Source organism: Rhipicephalus sanguineus, chromosome 4, assembly GCF_013339695.2.
Source record: "Rhipicephalus sanguineus isolate Rsan-2018 chromosome 4, BIME_Rsan_1.4, whole genome shotgun sequence".
Taxonomy (NCBI): Eukaryota; Metazoa; Arthropoda; class Arachnida; order Ixodida; family Ixodidae; genus Rhipicephalus; species Rhipicephalus sanguineus.
This window is the reverse complement of record NC_051179.1, coordinates 112,417,892-112,437,693: the sequence shown is the minus strand read 5'-3', so window position 1 is coordinate 112,437,693 and position 19,802 is coordinate 112,417,892. Positions and strand designations below refer to the sequence as shown.

The following is a 19,802-nucleotide window of genomic DNA, read 5'->3' as shown; positions in this document are numbered from 1 at the left end:
AACAGGCGAAAATTTCCTAGCGATGAGTGAAAATGATGCTAACGAAGAGAACAGATATCTAGCGAACTTGTTCCCGAAAAGGAGCGCATTAAAGGCTCTAGTACTTTTGCGTACCTTTATCGGTTTTTGTTCGGGGGCCCCTGCGACCTCCGATGCGGGCTTTTCTTTTCGCAGAAACAGAGACAGGAGCCTTGAGTTACGGTGCTATAAGGAACACAACAATGACAATCCGTTGCGCCGACAGCGCTTGGACGTTCGCCGCGCCGCGTTGTGCAGCCATCTAATCTAGCTGAGTGTACTGTTGCCCGAAATTCCTCCCTAAGAAAGTGTTCACTTGCACAAAGCGAACCTATTTATTTATCCCTTTGTAATCCAGACCACAAGAATAAGCTAAACCAACGTTCGAGCTAAACCAACGATCAATATCGCTTGTCGTCAGATATGCGTCGTTCGTTTCAAATCCCCTTCAGGTTAAAACCTCGCGTACTCTGACTGCTTGCATGCAGTGAATTTCGCCTTTAGTAAACGCAGTAGGTCATACGGACGATCGAAGTTGAAAATGGCGCAAAAAGAGATCGGGACGAGATGTGATCAAAAGAAAGCTGTATTAATGTTCAGAGAGGCAGACAGAACGAATGGATTTTCAAAACACGTCGCTTAACCAAATATCAATTCTTACATTTACAACTCCATTGCGCTTGCGATTGTTGAATTGTTATTCATCGAGCGAAGCTTTTATGGGACTAAGACGACTGCGGTTTCTAAGTGAATGATTTTGCGTACTGCGCACTAAGCTGCGTCATGTCTCACACCCCTAACACCCCCCTAGGGCGGATCCCCTCCCCCCAAAATTATTCAAGACTCCACCCTCCCCAAATCAAAATTGCGGGCACACCCCTGTCTGCCACCCCTCGCTCGTCGTCGTGACATTGTTTCGCGTTCCCAAGCACGCCAGACAATGGGCGCGGCGATCTACGAATATTCGAGCACGAGCGTAGTACTGTACCTTTGGCATGAGGCTGATGTCCATCTGGGAGACCCTCTGCCTCTCGGCCTTGACGTCGGCGTCCTCTTTCTCGGGCAGGTCGCTGTTGGGCGTGATGTCGATGATGCGTCGCGTGATCCAGAAGGCGTCCGCCATGCGGCCCCCGGCCTTGCCGATGTCGGCCATGCGCAGCAGGAAGTAGTAGGCCAGCGTGTGGATGACGCACGCCACGTACGTGACCAGGATGTTGCTGTCCCAGTCGAAGAACATCCACTTGTCCGCCTCGTAGCCGTTGGAAAGCTTCGTCTCGATTATCACCGACGTCTGCGACACGGTTGCCAACAACAACGACACATCCTCACACATACGGCTGTTACTCGTTTAATATACTCGGATAATGAGACGCCAGAAAGTAAAAGAGTTTAAGGTTACTCTTCAGTGTAAATGAAGATTAAGCTGTAGTATGTGGTTAAATAAGGTAAACAAGAAGTAAGGAATGTTAACTTCGGTTAAAATAAAGAGGCTACCTTGTTTTTTTATTATTATTCTTTCTGCACATGGGCTACAGACAAAGTGCAGTCAAAGCTGAAGTCCATGCATACAGCAGTCTGTACATGCGTCCCTGGCGCTGTTTCATAACATTTTGTATGCACGCAAAAAAAATTGTCATACGATAATTCATTCATTCATTCTCTTGAATTAAAATCAGACTACGCTCGCTTAAGAACAAAATACCGTTTCTTTCCATGAGAGAAAGAATCTTGAAAAATCAGAAAGGCCCACAACATGAAAGCAGGCGGCGATGCCTCCGTGAAGTTCTCGCACTTGCTCGCTGTGACGTCGTTTATATTTTTGGCAATGGCTGGCCGGGTATTGTTAATTCCTTATCGGTGGTGTACAACCTCATTTCATCTCATAGGAACCTACAATTCAGCCTTGCGAGTGTAGGTGATATCTTCCGCACCGTTTCCAAGTGCCAGAAAAAATTGAAGTTTGTGACGTCGTACTGATGAACGGAGGCGCTGTCGCTACGCCGAAAAGATCAAGACGTAAAATTTTCGCGCTTATTTTCTTCGATAATAAAGAACCTTATGCTGCTTCATACTAATATATATGCATTAATAAAATAACTTATTACCAGGGTCAACTGGGTCAGCGTTACTCTTCAGGGTAATCCCTTTATTAGCCGAACTTGAGGAAACAGAAAAAAATGGCTAGAATGCAGAAAGGGCAGCAAGACTAGACAAGATGATAACGCCTTTACCCGTTTTCGCTTTTGTCCCTAGTCAGCAATTCCGCTACTATAAGCTCGATTTAACAAGCTATGAACGATCCAAAGAATCGTCTTAGTTGAGTTGGGCCGTACCAAAATATCGCCTGCCCTTTATGCTTGTAAAGCGTGCACTGCCGCACTGCGGTGCTACATGCGAAAAAAGCATCTTTACAGTGTTTGTGCAGACTTGTTATGTGCGAGTACACGCACAGGCGGAACGATTTCTCACAAGAACCCGAGTTCACGCCAACGTAGAGGCAATTAATCAGTGCGGCGATCTGCAAAAGAGAATCCCTTTCTTTGCGTTCGCACTGTGCTAGAGATCTCTCACCGTATTTGTCAGGTTGCATACTACAAAGGGGGGCGGCGCAGCCGAGTGCCAGGGAAAAAAAAGGTAATTCGTCACGGATACTTATTGACGCGTGTATTATTTTTAACGAATTAGGACTCGTGAACTGGCGAGTCTTTCGCCTTATTAAAGAAAAAAAAAGGGCCTCCAACTCTACCAAAAGCCAGCCAACGTTCACTCGTTGTGTCGATGCTGGAGTTGCAGTTAATTTTTGGTGATACGTGACACTGTCACTTGCGGCAATGGAATGGTAGGGTTTAATGTCCGAACGTCGCATTAACGAGAAGCAAGATTCATTCCTAATGGAAAGCGTATTCTAATGAGATATAAAGTAATGTCTTTAAATGTAGCGAGTGTACTTTATGCCGTTGCCGAGATGAGGGAAGACAGGCGTCAGGTTTGTCTCTCTGACAGAAAGGCGCGCTTCTTCATTACTGCTTTCGTCTTTTCGGTTCAGAGGTTCTCACCCACCTTGGTGATGTAGTAGAGGCCGCCGTTTGGAATGTAGAATGGTACGAGCAGACATAGGGTGTAGTGTAAGGCCGTCGCACTTCGAGACGAGCCCATCATGTCCAGGATGGTCACCGGCACAGCTGGGAACATGGAGCACTGTTGCGAGAGAGCGCATGCGCGTGGTTTAGTATCTGAACATATGGAACCATAGGCAACGAGCCTCTTACTCACAATATAGCGCTATCGGTAAATACTAAATTTGAGTGAACCATTTCAATAACTACTTTATTCGTTACGTTGAGCGGACGAAGCTCTCTATTGTCTAAGGTGAGGGGGGGAAAACAAGTCTGCAGATACTACGTCGTACGTGAAAATTGTACGTAATCGAAACTTTGATGTTTACTTCAATTTACTAACTTCACTTATTCGACCCAGTGTAGCTCAATGCTTTTCGCTGAATGCGGGCTCCGTGGTTTCAGTTTGTTTCCTAGTGTCTTGATTTACGCTTGACTGCTCTCATTGCGGACTGTTCATTTCTTGTTTCTTGCCTTCAGTTGCCTATAGGTATACTTCTTAAGCACTGGTACGTACATTTTATCAAGGTCGGCCAATAATGTTCACACATTTAGTGACACATATCCATCTGTGCATATCCCCAATGCACCAGGTTGTGTGTTCGGACACATACCGAGCAATACGTGTGCTATGGCTTAAGTTGTACGATTGGTAAAAACAGCAGCCAGCCAAGAAAGCTTCGCTTTGGAAATTTCTCCTTTCACAAGCTACGTTCCTAACATAGAGAAGTAAGCGACACTTGAATGAAGTAAGAGCCCCTGTCGCCGGTACAGTCGCCCACTCTTTAAAGCGTCCCACTCAAAGATAGCGGCAATCGCCTCTCACCAGTAACGCAAGGAAAGGCAGCACTCCTTTGGCCGTCTCGTGCTTGTTGAAGAGGTGCGTGAGCACGTAGCACACGATGAGCGAGGCTGGCACGTAGAGGAGGAACAGGATTACGATGGCGAGCAGGGCCACGGGTTCGGTCAGGAAGGGTACCCGCAGCACCACCAGGGCCAGCACCGTCAGCAGCACCGAGAGCAGGTACAAGGCCGCGTGACTTAGAAGCACCGTGAACCAGTAGCCGCAGAAGAGTAGGCCGGATACACGGAGCTGGTTCTTGACCTTGTTCTGCAATGGCCCCCATCCGCGAGATACATGACAGCCTTGCGATGATATGCGTTGTGCCGGTGTTATGAATAAGCATGGTTGGCTAGCGAACTTTCTACGTCTACCGAACCATGCAACCTATCCCCGTACTCTGTAGATCTTGGGAAGTGAGAACGAAGAGCCCAGTCCCCCTTGCGCTTCAGAAGGTGAGCGCTGCCACTGCGCTGACGAACGCTCCGAGGCAGTGCCCAACTTGATCGACCAGGGTGTCATTTTCAATAACAAAAATAGCGATCTCTTTCTGATGTCTGGGAACATGGCTTTTGTAACGTTTTAAATTACCTTTTGAAGAACTATCATTGGTTCATATTGTTACGGAGATGAAGTGAAGGAAGACGAAGGGCTGGTGAGCCTGAATGGCGCGCGAGTGTGGCGGTCAGCCATCTTGACTCTTAACAATTCTATGTAAGTACATACTGTATGTACTCCAACAACCCCGTATCATATCAACCGTATCATATCATATCAAACAACCCCGTATATTACGGAATTTAAGAGCGCAAGGAAAGAAAGAAAAACCCGGCGCGAAAGAGGAACAGAGGGAAAAACGATTAGCCACTAGACCGTGTCTGCCTTATTTCTTTCATGGCGTGTCTTTTTTTTTGCTGCTTTAAATATTGTTATCTAACGCTGTGTACTAGGTATCCTCCCGCCAGGAACGTTGCGTGCGCTATTCGTGATGGGAAATCGTTAGACGTAAATGAGGCCACCAAATTAGTGACGCTCCCAATGACGAGTTAACTGCGCGCGATTCTCGCATCTTCGACCGAGACCGTCAGCATAGATGTATCAGTTTATCGGAACGTCTGTCAGTTTGTCTGGAGCCGGCTGCGTGAAACCTGCCGAATGCACTCGCGTAATACCGACGAGGGCCAACTGTCGGCTAATTGATTTCTAGTGCTGGCGAACTGTTGGTTAACGTTGTTGTCAATTTCGAACATACCAATTTTGGGGCATTAAGAAATAAGCCGAGAAAGTGTCAAAGTAGGGTTGAAGATGAATATCCAGAAGACAGAGACAATGCTAGGTGATTGATCTGGCGACAGAACTATAAAGTTCATGATAGACAATCGGGACCCTTGACTTGGCATAAGAGTACGTCTACCTATAGGCCGAATATTAACAGGGGAATATGGTCACGTAAAGGAAGTACAACGAAGAATAAGAATGGGATGGAATGTATACGGTAAACATTCTCAGCTCATGACCGGTAACTAAACCACTGTCACTAAAGCGGAACGTGTACAACTATTATGTTTGGCCAGTTCTGACATATGAGGCAGAAACATGGAGAATAACAAATTCGAGAAGAAGGTATAGGACCATACAGAGGGCAATATAACGGAAAATGATGGGCGTAACTCTAAGAGACAAAAAGGAAAGCAGGGGGGATCAGAGAACAAAAAGGGGAAGCCGATATACTAGTAGATATTAATAAGAAAAAGATGGATTTGGGAACGTCAAGTCATGAGAAAAGCAGGTAACCCGTGGTCAGAGCATCGTAATGGTTACCAAGGGATGAGAGGGGTTAGGTGGAACGATGGAATTAATTGGGAAGCATAAATTAAATGAGCTCGCGCAGGACAGAATGAATTCGAGATCGCTGGGAGAAGTCTTCGTGCTGCAGTGAACATAGAATGGACCGACAATGGTAATGATGGTCAACGACGTTTACCTACTGTTCAAAACCGTGTATCTATATGCATTGCGTTTGTGGTGTTTGCACTCGTTCGAATTACTGCTGTTTATTATACTGTTTTAAGCTAGTCTATATGAAAGTGCGCCATTTCTGTACATATACATATATACATTTATACATATATGTATATGTAGTTGTCCGCTGTTGTCCTCTGCACTCGTGGTGCCAGGAGCCTAGGCAGGCGTGTATGGACACTCCTCTAACTCCGGCACCCTGACAACTCGCGACTTGTGATGTATTATCAAAACTGCCAATCATATGTCGGAAAACTCACTCATGATTCTCATGTGACTCACTCAGACTCGGATCGGGCAGTGAGCCTTAGTCTGAGCGAGTCCGAGTGAGTCCGGTTGAAAAAAAGTTTAGCGAGTCTGAGTCCCAGTGAGTCCAGCTGAGGAAAATTTTGGTGAGTCTGAATCCGAGTGAGCCCTAAGAGCAACGTATATATTTCTTGAGTGCGTGAGCTCCAACTTTTTTGCCAACCTATGCTGCCAATAAACGTCTTATCCACCTCTACAGCCCAAGTTGTACCGTGCCGATTGCGACACGCACCTGCCTGTCCTCGACCACCTCGACGGCGATGAGGGAGGGCATGTACGCGAGCACCACGCTCATCATCATGGTCCACGTGTAGAGCTGGGCGTCGAACACCTTGTCGACTCCGCGCTGGGGCCACGGGAACGAGGAGACCCGCAGCCGTCGCTCCTCAAGCACCGACTCGTTCTTCTCCAGGGCGGCGTAGAGAGCGTTGAACGTCAGCGACTGGAGGATGGGCAGCGTGTGCACGTGCGAGTCGTTGAACAGCAGCGTCAGAGGACTCGTGTACTGCGGGGAAACGAGGAGAGAAGTGTTGGATTACGTGGACACGAATGAAGGAACGCGGGTTGTACGTGCGTAACAGGGAAGTCGATACGACACAGTTTGAGAAGGCGATTTCACAATGCCTTAAGCGGTATATGGCGAAAAAATGCGAAATGTTTAACACTACGCTAGAATTAAATAGTGCTGTTACTTGCGCTCCTCTTAAGAATGTGGGATGGGGGTAAAATAATACGAAGGCGAAAGACGCATTTATACATGCACAATTTATACACGCTTTGCCTTCTCATTAAAGTCAATTGAAACTTTGCGCTTCTGTCTGTTTTCCCCCTGCCCCGGGTTCTTAAGAGGAGTGCAAGTAAGCATGTCATGAACCCCTATCGATTGGCCCAGACCAGTACTCTTCTAAGTTGCGATGAAATTTTCATAGATGCGAGTAGCAGAGACATCGTTAGCAGTATACTATTTGGGTCGACCAAATTAAACGTGTTTGTGCGCGGTAGGCGTCTCGCGAGGAAACTGGGCGTCTAGATAGTTTCAGTCATACGAAAACTGTCAGGTTCTTGTTTACAGACCTAAGCAAAAAAAAAAAGATACATACCGAAGAACACTGAGATTCGAACACTAATAGACTTGGGGTAATCCAACGTGTAGTTGGATAGATTCAAGTCATAGCCGCTGCGCATTGTCGTGCAAGGTCAAACCAGAATAAAACAAGTATTCGACCCATTTTCAGTAGCGGATCCCTCCATAGATGACCTGGAAAGACGCCAACGCCGTACGCCTACGTGAAAACCCTGGACATGCTATACGCGTACCTTGTAGTCCCCGCCAAGGTTCTCGGGCACCGAGGCGTAGTAGGTGTTGGGGTCGATGTTGTCCAGAGTGACGCTGTTGTTTCGCCAAGAGACGTTCATCATCTGCTTGCGCATTGCCCCCTCGTACAGTCGAACCTGCTCGCCTGCGCAAGGAAAGAGGGGCATCGCTGATGCATGTGAAAGTTTACAAGTGAAGGTTTCTAGCAAGTTTCAAACGCGAGCAGAAGAAGAAAAAAAAGGAAACGTACAGGACAAGGCTGGACTTACAACTGAAGTTTATGAAAAGATGGTATTCCCTAGAGCACCGCCACGCACACATGTGAAAGTTTCTAATAATTGCTATGCGATGAACGCGGTAGCAACGATATTTTCGCAGTTGTTTAATGACAAAAATTGTATGTATATAATTAGCGTCACCGAACAGCTGTGACAAATACTTGTGTCTAGAAGCGGCGCTACCATAGACTTTCCCAAGTCATAACTGCTTCCTTAAAGACTCCGTTTAGGCGTGCAGAAGCTGCGGATCAGAGGTCCGCATTCGGTGTAATTCGGTGCAGCTACAGAAACAACTCCGAATGCGACAGAACAGAAAAAATTAGCATGTAGTGTTGTTAGGAAGTATACTCTACAATACAAAAGGGAAGGGGAGCTTAGTGATTCTGCCTGCTTCACTATCATGTATTGCGCTTCACCCGGAAGCTTCACCCGGAAGCTACACCCGGCAGCTTCACCCGGGGCAACTACGGGACCGGATCTCTGTGCAGTCGTGCTCACTCTGTGCGTTGGCCGAGCTGTAGGCTTGTATGACCTTCGCCTGCGGGTAGAAGTCTGCCGTGAAGACTCCCAGCCTGTTGACGGGCACCTCGTTCTTGTTGAGGAAGCAGTAGCTCAGCATCACCATAATCACCGGCAGCACCACCAGGGGGACCACGTGCATCGGGGCTCGCACGAACAGGAGCAGACGGGCCTGCAGCCAACAACCACGTGTCGGTACAAATCAGGCGTCGAGGCGCGTCTGTACGCTTCCGAATTTGGACTCTAATTTCATGTTGTTTGCAACATTGGTTGATTATCGGAGATAACATTACTATCTGACATAAGATTACCGGGCTTCGAGGTGAACTCCTCGGCCTTTACCGCGAGAAACGCGTTTTTGAGCATGCGTTAGTGTATGTCTATTTCTTGATTGTTGAGCTGTAGCGCTACGGTGTTTAAGTGTGATGCCAAGAAATGCAATGTATTTTCTCGTATTTGGGCCGTTTTTCAGCCATAACTGATTTTCAAAAAATGGACTTCGTTGACTTTTTGGTATTGCTCGAATGCAATGACGAACGCCTTTAACGATAAACGCTACATTTGTGTAGATTTTGTCGGTAACGATTACTGGTAACAGTTGTTTAGCTAAAGTCCTGTTAGCTTATGGTACGAAACCGAAACGTTCGCGTTATTCGCTATTTCGGTGCGCCGTTGGGCCATTCTGTTCTCGAATCCGAACACCTGCGCAATCTCACTGTTGGTCTTCAGACGAAGCAAACACACAGAAAAATACTTAGAACGACAACCGGAAACGCATCTTAACGATGTGCACCTGCTACTCTCACGATACAAACAACTCTGCGTTAAAAGTCTGGGCTGCCCGATTTGGCACCGGCGAGCGACTATGTGCAGGTGTCTGACAAGAAAGGCCACCCATTGAAAACAAACATAGATACCTCGTAGTTTTTCCGCTGTAGTGCTCTGGCGCGTTACGGTTGGTTACTGGTATAGTTGGATGATTTGCCAATTCAGACGGACGAAATACACTGAGTAGACAGATTGTAAAAGTGCTGGTGTGTGGGGAGTTCGTTCCCTACTCGTCGGGTTCGTTTCTTTGGGCGAAAATACTTCTAGCAAAAATCATCCGTTTAACTATGAGCCGTGGCCTCTAAAACAATACTGCCTTGAGCTATTGATTCATATTAACAACACTTGTTATGGGCGAGACAAAAACAACCAGCTTAATTTTTGCACGGAGTATAATACATTGAGCACGTGTTACGCGGTACGGAGTTGAAGTTACACTACAGGGTACAAACTAAAGTAACGGCTTTCAGCAATATTTTCTAGTAAGTTTAAATGCCACTTACAAGTTTATACCGCAATATAAGGTACATAACGCTTCATCTGCCCAGATAAATCTAGCGTGACACGACCTCGCGATGTTCACACAAGTTGGTCGAACAGTAGGTCCTCTTTATTTGAGGGCTCTGCGATGACTACGCCTACTGACCCAAGGCCACCGCGTCCACGAATGCAAGTGAACTCGCCTTGAAGAAGGCCATGAATGCCTGCAGCGCGTTGGGCTCCACCGTACTGACGGGCATGGTCTCCTTGTTGGCCTTGAGCAGCTCCATCTCTTCGATCTCCTTCTGGTAGTTGGTCTGCACATGCGCCAGACATCCGTTAGATACATAAGACGTCACTTCCATAGAGTACGGCATGCTACGGGTGTGCTGCGACTGGAAGGGACATCACAGAAACCTACAACACGTTTCCGACATATTACACACACACACGCACACACACACGCACATGGTGTTTCAAGAAATGTGTCCAAAATACTCAAAAATCAGGGAAAGGCGACATTTGTTCGACGCCTTCACAATTGCTTCTTCTGTAGCCGCAGGCATGTTACCATGGCTAACGACATAATTTAGGGCCGTAATTAAGAACGTTAAATTATTTACTTTTTAATTAGCGGACTTACGTGGTTATGTCGAATGGGAGAATTCATGCGAAGAACCCGTTGCAGCTTTGAGATTTCGAAAAACCGGCCTCTATTAATAATCGCGAAGTAATGAAATTCGCCCAAATTCAGCGGCGAAAGCGAAACCGAAACGCGGAAGAGCGCAACTGCCATGTTCTTCTAAGGCGTCCAGAATGAGTGAGCGTCGTTATGTCAACCATCAACATACTTCGTTGCGAGGGTGTTCGTGCTGCGCTTGCAATTATAGCACGCATGGCGCACGTATACGTTAACAAACGCGGAAGAACTACACCTCTGCAGTCGTCGTCTTGACCAGTGACGTCATTCTGGTCGTCTGCTTGTTGCGCTCATCGGCGCTTCGGTTGCGGCTTGGCCGTTGAATTTCATTACGCCACAGTAATTACTAGAGGCCGCCTTTTCTATATCTCAAAGCTGCTATGGGCTCTTCGCATGAAGAGCTTCAATTCTCCCACTTGACATAACCGCCTAACTCCATTAATTAATAAATTAATTAATTTAACTTTTTAGTTACTGTCTTAAGTGATTCATATATGGTCTTTAACCATCTCAACATGCCTGCTGCTACAGAAAAAAGCATTTGTAAAGGCAGCGAGCAAATATCTCATTTTCCTGATTTTGGGGGATTTCGAACACATTTCTTGAAACACCACACCAGGTATATGCATTATATTATATATATATATATAAGACGTCACTAAAGCAGGGTAAGACGTTTGGCAAGACGTTCGCTGGTACATGGGAAAACACAGGTGCTAGTGTGCGACATGCTGCATCAAACAAGCGAGAGTGCATGTCGGCAGCATTAGGGCAGATGCAGTCGGCAGACCGAGAAGTAGCAGCGAGCTGACGCACGTCGATACGTAGGTTATTCGCTATTCGCAAACACATGAACACACAACATACACACGCACATGAGGTGACATGATAGGGGAAAAAAAGACTCATGCGGTAGTTCACAGAACAGAGCAGGGAAGTTCATGGAACATTGCGAAGCAGAGACAGGCCATGAAGTATTGCTTTTAATTCGAGCGTACATCACACAGAAGCAGCACAATTGAAGCTGGAGGACAAGGAGAGGTGCGCGCAGTTCTGGAAAGAAAAGCGACACAGAGATGCATTATTACAATGCAGAATGTCGGTATTCATGCTCATATTAACGGATTGTGTTAATTGGTGTGCTAATTATATTTCCAAAGCCGATATTAACATGCGTTTATATTTGCACCAGGTTCTCTACAATTCTACTCGTCGAGTAAGGCTTGTCCTGAAATACACTGTTTAATGCACCTGCAACGAAATTTCGGACCGCATAAGAAAGACCCGTTTCAAACAGCGTAGATAATAGTGCGGCCTCCGCGCAATATTTGTCACGTTGAAACACCAGCGAATTAACGACAAAAAGTTCGTAAAAATTTTGATACAGGAATTGAAAAAGAAAAGAAAGAAGTGACACGTTGCCGCCATTACTCCTTTAAAGATTGAACGGGAAGCGGGACGCCGAATGTTCACGCTACTCGCGGCGTTCGCAATGCACTCGAAAAAAAAGAAAGAAATCTTGGAGGCGAGGCGCCGGCATTTCGGTGCGCTAATCCCTATCCGCTAGATGCATGCGTCGGCCGATTTTATATGTTCCGTCTGAACAATTACTACTCGAGGTGCAGGGAACTGGCTATATAGTTCAGATTTGATGGGTCTTTTTTTCTGGATGGCGTACGATTTTCTATTTAACATTTCCAACTCATTCATAGCTAATTGCGTGAAGAAACAGCACGACTTGCTCCAAGCGACAGAAAGCGACATTACTTCCTGTCCAGCTAAGTGGCATTTAAATATTTTTAAATTTTGGCACAAGTTACGCGGAGCACCTGGTACATTCTCAAAATATCTTTTTTTTTTTTCAGCGGTCCAGAACAATAAGCCTTAACGAACTCGTCAGTGCTGGCCGCAAGGATTCTGTAATTTCCTTGTTGCATTTCTCGCATAATTCTGTGGTTTAAACGTTTCTTCATAACAGTTGACATCTTCGACAGAAATCTACCTGGCCGGGTCAAATAATATCTAGCGAAAGACGGCTCCCTAGGCAAAATTTGTTTTTAAAAGAAAAACTAAGTCAACGCTTCCGAGGCCAATCCGACCTCTTGCCTGAAATGTAGTCTCCTACTATAATCACCTCGTTTTGCGCGCAGATTTTGTTCTCGACGGCGTGAAGTGGTGCCGCGTCAATAGCGTGCACTGAGGACACAGTTTGTACGAGTGACTTAGATTGGCGAGGAAGGCTGTGTGGTTTCATGCATACGTAGGTACGCGTGTTGGCATTTGCATGTTTACCTGACGCGCCCCGTTGGACGATGCTGTAGGGCTAGAAGAAGTGCCAGAGTGCTGACTCGCTTCGTGCTGCAAAAAAAAAAAAAAAGGTTTTCCGTTGAAACCAGAACCTCTGTAGCTAGTTTTGTACAAGAACTCTCATATGAAAAGCGGAAAAATGCTAAGACTGTCAATATTTTCCAATTTCTAACCGTTTCGATCACCGTGAAGTTATCATTGTTAGCTGCCGCTCACTTGTGACATACACGACTAAGCTGAATGCTTCCCACCATCCTACCATCTTTGCACTAAAAAAACGACACAAGGCGTGTACTCCCCCCCCCCCCCCCCCTCTCCACCTCTCTCTGTTCTTTCTTCTATCGATGTGCTTCCGCTTGACTCACCCGACTCACCCAATTCGGCAAGCCAGCGTATCTCAAATATTTGTCCGTATGTGATGTTTGAAGCGATGCAGTAAACAAAAGAGAGCGTCCAAGCAATGATCTGGAAGTTCCGATTTCTCAAGTAGGTTGTTAATTTTTCTTTCAAATTTTTTTTGTTTCAACCACGCTCTGTGTAATTTTTTTCACGAAACAAATCCAGCATCTAGATTAAAACTTTTGATGAGACACCCGCAGTTAGCATATTTCATTAAACTTGGTCCTCAGCAGTTGTCTCACATGAAAAAAAAAAAGACATTGCTACGTTTTGTGTGCATCTGTGTGGGCAAACCGAAGTTCGCTCCCGGGTTAGTGTTTCCCCTTATTATCCCTGCTTAATTGCAACGACTAAGACATATATCGAATAGACAGAGGGCGATAAGGAGCGGCCACTCACCTGAAGTGTAGGCGAAACGGAACCGGAAGCGGCTGCTCCCTCTGGCTTTCCCATAGACAGTGCTTTCCTCGTGGGCGGCGGCGTGTGGCGTACGGTTGATGACACAATGTCCGCCTGTCGTGAACGGGTCCGTTGTACACTGCGCTCTCGTCTAGCGCGTGACACTTGGCGGCAACCTGGTCGGTCGGGCTTCGGGAGAGCTTCCTCGCGTGCCGTGCGGTCGTTTTGAGCGTGGTTGTATCAATTTATAGTCCACTGCTCGTGCATGATTGAAATCTTCCTTGCTGACAAATACTTACCTATTTTTACGCATTTTTCTTTCTTCACGCCTTATCGCGCGGTGCCCCGACAATTCCTGAACGATTTAGTGCTTCGGTGTTTGTGTAAATTACTTTCGCAGCACAAAAGTAATTGGTACTGAGAAAATTCTTTCTTCAAAGTATTATTAATTGTATCATTTTTCTTTCGTTTGTATTGACCGTTGAAGGCGGCAGTGTTCCATCTGTCTGCACATATGTAGGGGTGAGAGAATGATTGGAAAATTTCCATATCAATTCAACAATGTCAGTACACACGAGTCATATTTCACGTGAGAATCTTGTGTTCGAAAGTGTAGAGTATTCTCCTGTGATCAAAAAAAGAAAGATGGAGAAGTAGTCATGATAATTGTTGGTTGCCTAGCGAGGGAATGAACTACATTGCAAGGCCACCTGACACACTTGTTAAGGTTTAAGTTTGTGCTCGTTTAAGTGTATGTTTCAGAGAAAATACTGAATAAATCCTGAGAGCCACGTAAGCCGCAACATTGCGGTATTTTCCGAAACATCTCAGCTTTCAAGAAGAAACGGTACTTCGACGCACTTATCAGGCAATTTCGAACGCGCGCTTCCCAATAAAGTCTGAGCGGCGTGCACCACATTCACGAGTTTACTGTGCTAAGTTAGTTGTTTTTAAATAATGTGAAAAAGAGAAGCTACACGTGTCGCTTCGGAAGTGGCGCCAAAGTTCAATGCACAGGTTTAATGCTGGTGAAGTCAAAGCGACACTATCACTCTGGTGGATCAAAGAAGGTAGTAGTGCATTATCACAAGGAAATTTTTTAAGATGTTAGATGTGCCTGCCTCTTTTTATATCAAGAAAATAGCCATACTACGATATCGTATACTCCTCTTCAATCCGCCTCTATCTCAACTTCGTTTTCCTGTAGTTAGCGCAGTTAGCCGTTTATGGTGGATAACTGATTAATCAATTCATTGATCGTAAGGTTTAATTTACAGCGATATACCTTACTAAGCGTGTATGCAGCTGAGATGGACATGACGTCACGTTAAATCACGTATAACATCTCGCACAGCGCGCGCAGTCACTTGTTCACTTTTCCCACGATCATTACACTAAAGAAAGACTAAATCAGTGTGAATGTTACATTGGTAATTTTGGCCATCACTGCCCTGACCATCCAAGGTAGTCATTGGATAGCCGTACGCCAACTATCCTTTTCGACTGCGGAGCCTTATTATCGGCAAACTATTTTGGATCTCCTCCATAGCCATGTGCCATCTATGACACGTACGGATGGGAGGAAATTTCATTTCTTTGCACCTTTCCAACAACGGCTCTTTGGAAGCCACCATAGTGCCCTTTGGGCTGTTGTAAATATGCGTGATCCCTCCCTCCCTCCCTCTTCCCCTTACCCATTATGTACTGCCGAGGCAGCGACGTCAGCCTTTGTAGTCCCACGAAACAGTGCAGCAAGAATCTGCTCCCTCTCTCCGATGGAAAGGTCTATATAGGATTGTACTTCACTTTGAGAAATCGAGAATCACTATACTGCACCTATTTACCGGTACAAGCGTGTTGACAGAGCAGGAGAAGGCGGCGCACCTGAATGTCTCGCAGGTGCACTTCGTCGGGCTTCTCGACCTCGCCCATCTTGAGGAAGACCTCCTCGAGCGTCGTCATGGAGATGCCGTAGCTGCGCACGCCCAGCGTGCCCTCGGAGATGGCCTCCTCGACGGCGGCGAACAGGTTGGCGAAGTTGTAGGTCGAGTCCATGGGCAGGATGAAGGCCAGCTCGGTGCCCGTCGACCGGTACACCGTCACGCTCGGAACGTACCGCTGCACCAGCTGGCTGATCTGGCTCTTGTCCGCGCCCTGATCGACCACCATGCTGCACCGAACAAACGACGACTCACGTTTGATAATGTAGAGAGATAGCACGTCAGCCTTCGCGAGAGCTCTTTCTACATTGGCACATTACGTAGTCTACAGGGAGGTGGTGTCGTCTTCACTGCCATTGATCGTGCAAACAAGACACCCGTAGAAATACATAAACACTGCTTTAGAGTCGCTTATCTTCGCTGATACGGTGGCGTCATGGCATGTATTTTCTTCTGATGCGGGCAATATCAGTCCATTTAGCCTTGTGATCAACTGTACCGCCTTGCTGCTTTTTGCGCTGATTTCTGTTTTCAATGCGCGAAGTACAAGTGTACGTGTCTCTCTCCGCTGCATGTTATTTTAATAGATATTACCTGGTCATTTCTTGCTCTACTTGTAGCAAAACGTTGTGTGCTTTCTTGCTAATTTTTATTTCTCTTTACTCATGTAAATCCCTCCTTGAGGTTGACAGTGTAATAATAATTTATGGGGTTTTACGTGCCAAAACCACGATACGATTATGAGGCACGCCGTAGTGGAGGGCTCCAGGAATTTCGACCATCTGGTGTTCTTTAACGTGCACTCACATCGCAGTGTGCACGAGCCTCTACCATTTCGCCTCCGCCGAAATGCGACCGCCGCGGCCGAGGTCGAACCAGCGACCTTCGGGTCAGCAGCCGAGCACAGTAACCACTGATCCACCGCGGCGGACGGGGTCGGCAGTGCAGACAAAACAAACACCGTGCTGTATAGACAGCCCGCACACATGCGATTGCACGAACTTTGTCGAAGTTCAGTTCATCTAATACGTCCGTTGTCTACAGAGCGAGTCACCGTTGTCGCAAATGTGTCGTCTTTGCTGGGGGACTTCCTAATGCGCGCTTTAGGAGCCTGTGACGACGTCTTCGGCAGCATCTTCATGGCCTCTGTCGGAAAATTCGCTGCGCATTTCTAGTGCCGGAATGTATATATTAAAAAAAAACTCACAACTTTGCCTCAAAGGCGAAGCAATGAATGCGACAGCAACAATGGAATGTGAGGCGAAGAATGTCAAACAACTTGAAACTTCCAGCGCGCTACTCAAGCACAAAGGACGCATGAAAAGAACACACACAAGACGAGCGCGAACTAAGAACTGTCACAGCTCGACAATTAAAGCCCGCTGCTTAAACACCAAGAAGGACGCACAAAACGAACGCACAGGTATACGAAGGACGAGCGCGAACAAACAACTGTCACAGTTGTTACTTTGTGTTTGAGCAGCGCGCTCCTTTCGAAAACGCGGCCGTTGCAGCGAGCGAAGTGACCTACGTGCGCGCTGTAACTTCAACTTTGCGGCGAAAGCACAAGACGTACAAACCTTCCCCGTCACGACATAAGCGCGCGCGTACAGGCGACCACGCCCTGTAGGGCAAAGTACAGCTGGTAGAGGTAGCAGGCGCGCGCGCATCGCAACTAGTGGGGCGACGATCTTTAAAGCGTGCCCTTCGCGCCATCTCGTTGGTAATCACGAGAACACCCTGAAGCGCTTCCGAGCTCCGCATACCGCCAGCGGTAAATGGTGTATATACACCATTGTATATACACAAACACGAACCGGTGGCCATTCTTCTATCAATCGTACTGCTCTGTCTCTAGGTGCGCTGTGCTCAATGTATCGGCAATGTTGATGTCTTATACCTACATTACGAATCGAATACAGAGCCAGTCACTGTAGCCTCCTCCGCTCCGAAGATTGCTATGCTATCATCCGAATCTCACGAAAGGATCAGAAAAATATGAGCGAAGCAAAGGCGTGAACGGCCGTGACAGTGTTCGTCAAGAGCACGCCATGCCGTGTAGGTACATACGCGCTCACGTTACGAGGAACTCGCGCACGCGTTTTTCAGGACCTATACCAGCGAAGAGACGAAGCATTAGTAGCCAAAAAACTCCAAATAAAGCAATTTTACTAAAATTCGCTCACGTGAGGTGATAGCCGATTCCGAAACGGTTCTTGAGGAAAAGGGACGTTCCGGCGCATCGCAGCTTGCCCTTGCACAAAATCGCCTTCCAGTCTGCGAGAAAAAAAATAATAAATGGTTCAAACCATCGATTTCTACACAATAGACTGCATACAACAAGCGTTTTCCATAACGTTCAACGCTTCACTCTAGCAAGTAGGTGTGAGTGCCACCCCTTGAACACAAATGGTATGTGCGGATCATTACCTTACAAAGCCCACGCACTGTCAACACCGAAAGGACTTGTTAACCTTTGTCTTCAGCCTTAGAAAGTATATACGTATAAGAACGTCGAGACCATGTACCTGCGAGGATGTCTGCCTCGTCCATGAAGTGAGTGGTGAGGACGATGACCTTGCCCTCCTTGCGCTTTTGCAGCTCGCTCCACAGGTGGCGCCTCGAGTACGGGTCCATGCCGCTGCTCGGCTCGTCCAGGAACACGATCTGCAAAGAAACAACATCGACGTTCACTGAATGATTTGTTGTTATGATAGGAATTGTGTTGGTGACTTCCCAAACGAACTTCCTTTGTCGCCGTCGCCGTGATGTCCCTTCTTCACAAACTACATCCCCGCACTATTTTCTCATCGAGAATAGTAAAAGCCATGTAGTCACTTCGCATTTCGTCTCTATCGTGCTGCTGGCTGTGCGTGCAGTGCTCGGAAACTGCTAAAACAGGCAGGGACAAACGCACGTACCTTTGGGTCCCCGACGAGGGCGATTCCGACTGAGAGCTTGCGCTTCTGTCCTCCGCTCAGCTTGATGGCCTGCACGTCGGCTTTCTCCGCCAGGTCCAGCTCAATCAAGATGTTCTTCACCTGCGGGACCACACAGAACGTACGTGGCTTATATGTGGCTGCTCCAAGACAAGTTTCTATACATGCCCTGTACAAAAGTATCCTTGAATAAATTATTTACTTCTCTGTATCCATCATCAGTGCAGTTCTCACTTCATTTTTTTTTCTTTTTCTCCAGTCTTTCTTTACGTGCCTGCGCGATGCATGTTAAAGTTCATAATTACTTCAGCAACTTGTTCATTTCTATTGCCACGTTGCTGATAACGTCCGGGTACTTTGCTTTAAGTCAAAAGGACTGGTGGGCTATAAAAGCAACATGCCTCACCACGGCTCGAATACGTCTAGCTGTGCAGTGGCTTATTGTCGGGACAATATGTCCGGATTACAAATATACAAAGATCTTAAAGTCTATTTTGGGTGCAGTCGTTTACGGTTTAGTGGTCTTCAGGTGCGGTTCATAACTATAAAACAAAAACTCGAACCTCATTAAGCATATAAACGAGCACGTCAATGTGTATGCCAGATCGCTTGGTCGCTAGAGATTCCCAACTTTCTATTTTTGCTCTGCTATTTCTATTTTGCTTGGAGGCGCTTTTCCAGTGGCGCCGTTGTGCGCCCCACATCGGATGATGAACCGTGGTCGCGTACTATATTCGGTCAAGTTTTTATCAATGTCTGTCGTCTAAGGGCATGCATGCTTGTAACGATCACTCTTACTCGCACAGCGGTTCTCTCAAGAGGAACGTCGCGCCGCCTTGTTTGATGCGATTTTGGAACCTTGTAAGAGGCTGTTTAAAGAGGCCCGTAGAAGAGCGACAGAGCCTTTTTAGCATTGTAAAGCTAGCTTTCCTGCTTTCCACTTAGTCCAACTAATGGAGGCTAGTCACTTACCGCAAACGGAGTGTTCATGTACAGTTTGCTTACGCTATGACGTGGAAAACGTAGACTCGGTTCTCTCGACATAGACACGCATAATAGACAAGCCCCAGCACGTGTAATTAGGATCTCCTGTCCACTTGAAGCACAACGGGTGCCGCCATTAGTTGGGCCAATATGCAGCGCAGGGAAGCGCGCTTCCGGATGATGAAAAGGGTATAGAAGTATAGAAAGTAAAGCATAGAAAGGCGTGCCTCGAGGTCGATGCTGCTGGGAGGCACTCCCTTCATGCGTGCGAAGAAGCGCAGGTGCTGCCGGGCGGTGAGCGTGTCGAAGAGGATGTCCTCCTGGAGGCAGACGCCCAGCATGGATCGGATCTGGGCCACGTCTTCGGGTTTGTCCGTGTGCAGGTCGTAGATGCGCGCCGAGCCGGACGAG

At 46.9% G+C, this 19,802-nt stretch overlaps 1 protein-coding gene across 1 annotated transcript in view; it reads right to left on the bottom strand.

Annotated features, from left to right (window-relative positions):
* The window catches only part of LOC119390577 (ABC-type organic anion transporter ABCA8), a 134,499-nt gene that overhangs the window by 6,654 nt on the left and 108,043 nt on the right, over positions 1-19,802 (bottom strand). Inside the window, exons 9-22 of the mRNA XM_049414869.1 lie at positions 19,619-19,802; positions 18,390-18,509; positions 17,997-18,135; positions 17,655-17,745; positions 15,413-15,698; positions 13,529-13,642; positions 9,927-10,040; positions 8,395-8,587; positions 7,621-7,763; positions 6,536-6,808; positions 3,961-4,245; positions 3,079-3,216; positions 1,007-1,309; positions 115-204 (exon numbers count right to left, since the gene is read on the bottom strand). The exon at positions 19,619-19,802 is cut by the window's right edge and continues 165 nt beyond it. Coding sequence (XP_049270826.1) covers positions 115-204; positions 1,007-1,309; positions 3,079-3,216; positions 3,961-4,245; positions 6,536-6,808; positions 7,621-7,763; positions 8,395-8,587; positions 9,927-10,040; positions 13,529-13,642; positions 15,413-15,698; positions 17,655-17,745; positions 17,997-18,135; positions 18,390-18,509; positions 19,619-19,802 — 2,473 coding nt within the window. The remainder of the gene's footprint in view (positions 1-114; positions 205-1,006; positions 1,310-3,078; positions 3,217-3,960; positions 4,246-6,535; positions 6,809-7,620; positions 7,764-8,394; positions 8,588-9,926; positions 10,041-13,528; positions 13,643-15,412; positions 15,699-17,654; positions 17,746-17,996; positions 18,136-18,389; positions 18,510-19,618) is intronic.